This window comes from Olea europaea, chromosome 1 (genome assembly GCF_002742605.1).
Source record: "Olea europaea var. sylvestris chromosome 1, O_europaea_v1, whole genome shotgun sequence".
NCBI classification, from domain to species: Eukaryota; Viridiplantae; Streptophyta; class Magnoliopsida; order Lamiales; family Oleaceae; genus Olea; species Olea europaea.
The window spans coordinates 33,054,636-33,062,264 of NC_036237.1; the positions used below are offsets into that span (position 1 = coordinate 33,054,636).

General features: G+C 32.9%; 1 protein-coding gene and 1 non-coding gene across 2 annotated transcripts; both read right to left on the reverse strand.

Annotated features, from left to right (window-relative positions):
* Nucleotides 1-1,965: 1,965 nt before the first annotated feature.
* On the reverse strand, nucleotides 1,966-2,360 carry LOC111398272. The gene has a single exon (XM_023025218.1). The coding sequence runs from the start codon at nucleotides 2,345-2,347 to the stop codon at nucleotides 2,138-2,140; it is 210 nt and encodes a 69-aa protein (XP_022880986.1). The 5' UTR covers nucleotides 2,348-2,360; the 3' UTR covers nucleotides 1,966-2,137.
* Nucleotides 2,361-3,857: 1,497 nt separating this feature from the next.
* On the reverse strand, nucleotides 3,858-3,939 carry TRNAS-UGA. Its single transcript has one exon. It is a non-coding gene; the product is annotated as a tRNA-Ser (tRNA).
* Nucleotides 3,940-7,629: the final 3,690 nt, after the last annotated feature.

A 7,629-nucleotide genomic window follows, 5' to 3' on the forward strand; every position in this document is an offset into this window, starting at 1 on the left:
ATTTAAAAAAAAATTATTTTTTTTTGTTTTGAGAAACTAACAAAAAGAACGCATTTTCAACAATTTCAAAACAAACACTCAAAATACAAAACTCAAAATGAATTCAAAACTCAAAACACAAAATTGAAACACAAAGAGAACACCCCCTTATTCTTTCCAAAAAAATTAAAAAATTAAAAAATAATAATAATCAAATTTCTTATTTCCTTAAATAGTGTTTTCACGTGTAACTCTATCATTTACATTACTGTTGGATGTTTGCTTAAGAAAGAACATCAATTTTGAAGTATAGAATTGATTGTTTTGAGTTTTTTAAATTGTGATTCTGATTTCTTATCTCAAGATGATAAAAGAGATATCCTCCCATTTATCTCATGCAAATACACCGCCAACCATTACTTTACTCTTTCTCCACCCTTTTAAAGCATAAAGATTTCTCCAATTTTCAGAGCAAAAAGTTGTATATATATTTTTTATCGGTAAATGTAAATTTTTAAAGATCAAAAATTTTGTACCAAACGCACCGAACGTGCCCGGCTAACATGATCAAAGATGATCGAAGATGTACAAACAATACAATCAACTAACAACCTATAGCTAGTAGCTCAAAATGAACTAAAAGATGAGGATAAAAGATAAACATGACTTTATAAACGTGTGTTTTAATCCGTCTAACAATGCTATGGGATTGCGGTCTAAGATCTTCAAAAGTCAACATACTTCAGGCTGTCCAAATGTGGTAGGTCGTGTTGGCCAATGCAATTCACTTGGCCTTGCTTTGCCAAGAAGTACCGTGACATTCCTTCTTGATCCATTTTAATTTACTAGATGTCTAATAGAATGGCTCTAGTGAACAAAATTCCAACATTGAGCACTTTAAACGTATCGATAGTCTAAAACCTTATAACGGGCACAATCCGAATAAAAACATTCGAGAGAAAACATCCAACCCTAAAATCCATATATACTATCCATCTACAATTATACTTAGTGTACATCACCTTTTACACCTTAATTGACACAATATTACATGGCATTCTCTCATTGGACATTTTAAATAAAAAAGGGCTTTTCAAACCAATGGTTTTTTGACACCACTTCAGGCGTCAACAAGGATGGCAAAAATAGGTGTACAAATGGCATAATCATGTCCAATGAGAGAATGTCATGTAATAATATATGGCAAATTAGTTGTATTCCTGTTAGAATTAAGGTGCCGATGGAGTCCTATAAGCAACATTCGTCAATCCTTGCTTGGCATCATTTATCGATTAAATTAGGACGGTATCTAATCGTCTTCGAGCCCTCAACTTTCGTTCTTGATTAATGAAAATATCATTGGCAAATACTTTCGCAGTTGTTCATTTTTCATAAATTCAAGAATTTCACCTTTAACTATGAAATATGACTGTCCCCGACTGTTCCTGTTAATCATTACTCCGATCCCAGAGGCCAACATAATAGGATCGAAATCCTATAATGTAATCACATACTAATATATCCAGAGCGTAAGCTCATTTTGAACACTCTAATTTCTTCAAAGTAAAAGCATCGAAGGCACGACTCAATCAATTAAGGCCAGAAGCGCATCTCCGGTAAAAGGGATAAGACGACTGATACACACCATAGATGGATTGACCGACCCAACCCAAGGTCCAACTGCGAGCTTTTTAACTCCTTTGGTTGCAAATTTATTTTACCATTCAAAAATACAATGATCAAATTATTCTTTTTGCTCTAAAAATTTTGGAAAGAAACTATAATCATTAATAATTTTATATTTATATTAATTTGTAGATATAAGAATGTCATGAAAAAAGTTTGAGATATAATTGCGTAAATATTATCTACTGATGCAATTCATTTCTCTCTCTCTCTCTCTCGCTGCTAGTTAATTCCTGCCAAGGCAGATTTGTGTATACATTTCTCTTTTAAAACATCTCGAAATGTATATTTCAAGAAGGAACATCTGAATAATAAATAACATAAACAACCAATTTCCAAGCAAAACGAAACACAAAACTGATAAATTTAAGAAACTAACATAAACCCACAAACGCAATGAATTGAAAACCATAAAATTTTCAACAAAAAAACAAAGACATAATCAACAATTCCGTGTTTGACTACAGAACTTTTAATCAGCGTGTATATGGACTCCAATGGCAATAAGGAAAATAGTGATTAGCCCAAAGAAAATGAGAGTATGAACCAAAATAGAAAGTCCACTTGTATGCATGTTTCCAAATTCAATCACTCTGTTCCTCCCCGGAATCTGAAACAGCAGCCCTGGCGTAAGCAGCACGAACAGCACCACCGCTATAAGCACCGGCCCCCAATCTGCCATTTTAATTTTCTCTCTCTAGAACTCTGTTTCTCTCTCTCCAGATCTCTAAATGCGCAGCTGGAATGAATATTTTAGTAGATTTATATGTGGTTATATTTCACCCGGTGTTCCCCAACCTTCAATAACTATGATAACATATCCCAAAATTTAATTGTGTGCGTTTAGCCCCTATTTGATGCCCATTATTTTGGGGAAAAAATATTATATTTTGAATAGTGATTTTTTTTTGGAAAATGTGTGATTAAAAATAGAAAAAAAATTTGAATTTATATACAAAATATTTTATTATGTGAATGCGTAATTGAAAATGAGTATGAAAATCTAAGAATTTTATTTTAAAAGAAAACAAACATGATAGTATTCTCATGTGAAGAAATATATTTATTTAGGCGTTAAATGATTACGCAACATTCGCAAGTTATCTGACTACGGGTACAAAATTGTCAAAAAAATAAAAACATCGATTATATTTGAGCAATCAACATTTAGTTTTCAAAATCAACAAGGTCTTTTTCGGGTAATTTTAAATCATCTATCTAGTGGGCTACTGTAAGCACAATGCTTAAAAGTTTGGATATAAATGTAAGAAATAAAAGGTTATTGACATAATTGTCATACTTATGAAAGATTGGGGACTCATTGAGAAATTTACCTGTGGAGCGGCGTGGAGGTCCATGACAGATGGTTAAGGGAAAGAAATACGTGGCGAAAGCACGTGAGAGACGTATGGTCAATGTCTCGAGGATGACAATGTAGAAATAATAAAGTATTATTACACCGACCAATTTCTTGAACTTGTGTCCAACCATAATATTTATATTTGGTTTTGATTGCTTTAAGATTGAGATGCGTAGGATTCAATCAACATTTGTTTATGGTTTACGTTTGGGATTACTCAAAGGAAATATAATCCATCAATCTACTTAGCCCCCGTTTGTTTCTCATTTTTGGAAGAATAAGAATGAAAAGTATAACCGTTATAAGCTCCACACAAGAAATAGAAATTCAAATTTTATGGTTTAATGTGATGGATAACGATCATATTTTTCATTTTAATAAAGAAATAATGGGAACCAAACAGGGGCTTAAATCTAGTTAATAGGACCAAAGATTACTAATATCTATAAATTATTTATAACAGCAATGTATCTAGCGCTTCAAATAACGAGAAGAATCTTACTATATGTACATTTTAGTTTACACTTTGTCATGTGTCATTATCTTATTGAAAAATTTAAATTTCAAGAAGTTTTTTCATCCAATTGACACTTGACAATAATATAAATGGCAACCAAAGTGTCAAAAATCAATGTACAAATAGCTATTTTCTAACGAGAAGGGCACGACAAATTTAAAAACTGAAATACTTAGATATCGCTACTTTTTTCGAACGAGACCATTGAACTGGTGGCCATCAGCAGTAATCGAACTGGTTCAACTGCTAATAATAGCATCGTTTTCACTGCAGGGAATGGAAGACAAAAGACATAAAAATTATAAAAGGAATAAGCGTCGACAGCAGGGTTCGAACCTGCGCGGGCGAAGCCCAACAGATTTCAAGTCTGTCTCCTTAACCACTCGGACATATCGACCTTTGTTACATTTTAATTACAACTTTTAATTACTATTTTTCTTAATGTTGGGCTTTCATCACAGTATAGCAAAGCTAAGCAGTCTTTATTTCCCCTAGTTTGAACCCCTTTTTTGTCAAGAAAATACATTTTTGAATAGTGTAATGATATAAAGTGTGTCGTTAAAAATTAAGAAAGGTTTTGAATTTGCGTGTAATATTATTTTATTTGAGAATGTACGGTTAAAACGATGTCAAAACGTTGTATTTTTTCCAAAGAATAGGGCTCAAACAAGAGCTTTTTTTTTTTGCTTAACTCCTTTTCTTATCATTTCTCTTACACAATTTGAACAACATAATCCTAAGCTTAGCAGGTTGTGAATGAAGTATGTCACACACTCTTGAGTAATGAATATGCAAGCTAGTAGTGACATATAATGCCATAGAATGTGGTGCATCTAATTTGTGGGGAAAAATAGGAAAAAAATAATAATCGTAATAGTTAGAGTCTATTATCAATTATAATGAATGACAACAATATTGGGTTAAGTGTCCAAGCATAAATTGAGTGGATGAAAAATAGGCTTCGAAAGTAAGTTTACAGTGTCTTGAGTTGCTTTTTATTCAACTTGATCTCGTTTTGACATTCTTATTCGAGGTTGAATTGAAACTTATATCAATGATTGATTCTAATCAAATAATCTTGATCATGATTAAGCTGAAATTTTAGATCTACGAAAGTTTTCAATCAATTCGAGTTGAAACAGACTCCAATTCTTGTTATTATTAAATTCTAGTGATTGATCAAATGCAAAATGCCTAGACCTTGATCAAATTCAATCTTATTCGGCAAATAATTTGATTATTACTTTTCTTTTTTCCTTTGTGAAGTAGAAAATATAATTACTTGGGAATGACAAATAAGAACAGAATAAATAGGCACAAAATTTATTTATCAACAAGCAGGTTTCTTTAGAGGGTTTTCAGGCAGAAACTGAAAAAGATTTTAGGAATTCTACGAGATTCACTGTTTTATTTGGGTTTGGATTCCACCATGTGAAATTTTGTTTAACTACTCTCTATTCTCACTTATTGTAAACAAATTATAAAATACCCTTTCAGCCTACGCGTAATGTACGTATCTAATAAGCCTACTGGCCTTGTGTACAATGCACTTTTTCCCTTTTCAACCTTTTTTAAGTGTTACAGAGAAAATCTAATAAACTCGTACGTGTATTATTAGGTCGTTTTAATATTTTCCCCCATACAGAGTATATTAGGACAAACTTTGTTTTGTGTGTCATAGTAGAGAGAATCGAGGGAGACGAGAGTCCAAAAAACACTACAATCCTGTTCGAGTATTGCAATTTTACACCAACATCATCTGGACATAACTCAAAGTGAACCATGTATTTTTCATGATTCCACTTTTCCTATTTTCCGTTACTAAGTGCTCTCGAGAGTACGTACCATTCGTCACAACGCCCAAATCAGTGATTGTACCTCCACTTGTCAACACGTACTGATTTTTGCAAGCTATTTCATTTATTAAAAAAAAAAAAAGGTTGAACCCCAATCTTAAGGGCCACTACCGTCCCGTCCCTGGAGCATCATAAAGAAAATAAATCGCGAAATATACCCCAACAAGTCAAGGAACAAGATCTTGCCCATACACTGATACTCACAAAGAGTCCAATTTCATATCTCGAGAATCGAATCTATTTCATTTTAGCCCCTACTTGGTAACCATTATTTACCAAAAACAATGTTTGAATAATGAATTTTTGAAATATGCATGATTAAAATGCAAGAAAAAAATTTAGATTTGCCTATAAAATATTTTATTATGTGAATATGTTGTTGAAAGTATGTAAAAAAAGAGTTTTAACGTATAGGCTATCAAAGGTAGGCTTAATAGAACCGGTCAATCTTAACATCTCCATTTCCATTAATTGATCTTTTATCCACATTTTGCTCTTTACCAACTCTACACTCAATGCCTAATCACTATCTTGGGGAACTGACCAGACAAATTTATATTAGAAACAGCAAAATCTTGAACAATCTAACTTCACCAAATGAATGGCAAACGCTTCAACATTAACAGAAGTAACTATAAAATGAACATGGAACCATTGCGTCGAACAACGACAATGTACACCATGAAAAGAAAATATATAAAGATAAGAAAAAAATGGAAAGATAGGCGATGTTATAATTATATCTAAAGCTCTTCACGTTATAATTAAAAACACTCAGCTAGTAAAAATTCTCTTGCATTTCTGTAATCGGGCTAACATATTACAACAAGATGCCTACCGTTCATAAGAGCATTACACAAGATTTAAGCCATGCCTCCACTTGTTGCTGTCCTGATTATCTGGAACAGAGCTGGAAATATTCGAAAACAATTAGAAAATCTGCGAAAAAATAAGATAATTGTTCGCTGTAGCTCTTTATTTACATAAAGCACAATATGATAGATCTCCGAATCATAACCAGCAGATAGACTAACAAAGATTATGATATTATTCAGACTACAATGCAGCTCTAAAACAAGTTAACTAATGCAGTGGGATGGGATCGACAGATCACTTAACAAGCAGCTTTTCTTCAACAGATAACAAAGGCCCACATGAAGGGTTGTGAGAAACTAATATGGATTTAGCTATTGGAACGAAGGGTTGTGAGAAAGACTAAATCTTACATGATCCAATGACGACAAAAATGAAGAAGCCAAGCAAGATAGGGCCAACTGGATAGTTGTTTCCCTTCTTTGTGCTAGCATCAGGGACAAGCCCTCGCTTGGTAATTTTTTTCTCAAACTTTTCCACCTTCCTGTCAGCAAGCCTCCTCGAAGTTGTCTGCAGGAAATAAAAATATTACAGTCTATTTGTGAATTAACCAAGAAGTTTATTTGTGAATTAACCAAGAAGTTGCACAGCACATTAAAGGACATTGGGATGCATCCAAAATCGACTAATCATAGGGGAAAAAACTACAATCAACACTATCCAAAAACAAAGAAGTTGGAAAAATACTCAGCATAAATTGAAAATGCCAAATGCTGCATTAACTTATCGGCATTGACTAACAACCAACTAGATTTATGGCCCGTTTGGTAGAATTTCTGTTTTTGTTTCTACTTCTGGTAAAAGAGCTTTATCAAGAAGCTACCCTTGGCTAGCTTTTTAGGCCAACTTCCTTTAAAAACTTTTCTACTTAGAAGAATTAGTTCCAAAAATTTGTATGCACATATTTAAATGCAACTTTTGACTTTTCAAAAATCTTTAACTTACAGGTATACCTAGGGCCTGTTTGGGCCCGATTTTTTCACCCAAAAAATTGATTTTTTGACCGTTATTTCACTATTCCAACCATCATATTTGACTTCTTCTCTCACGGGTGGACCCCACTTTTCTCCTAACGGTTAAAAAATCAATTCTCAAAATCACTTCCAAATAGGCTCCTAGAAATATTCCAACATCAATTTCGTTTGTTCTTTTATCGATTCACCCAAAAAAGACTTCTTTTCCCTTTTCTCCCTCGGGTAGTGAATCACATCAACATGCTGGTACAAAAACTCAATTCTCTTGCAATTAAGTAATAAACATCAATACAGATCAACGATATAAAATCATCAAAATTAAATCTTTTTTGTGTCTAAATGAAGTAATAGATCAATAAGATACTCAATGATCCACAGGAAATA

What these genes read in the sequence shown, in the direction of transcription:
- LOC111398272 (XM_023025218.1), bottom strand. Translation starts at nt 2,347, where the DNA reads ATGGCAGATTGGGGGCCGGTGCTTATAGCGGTGGTGCTGTTCGTGCTG.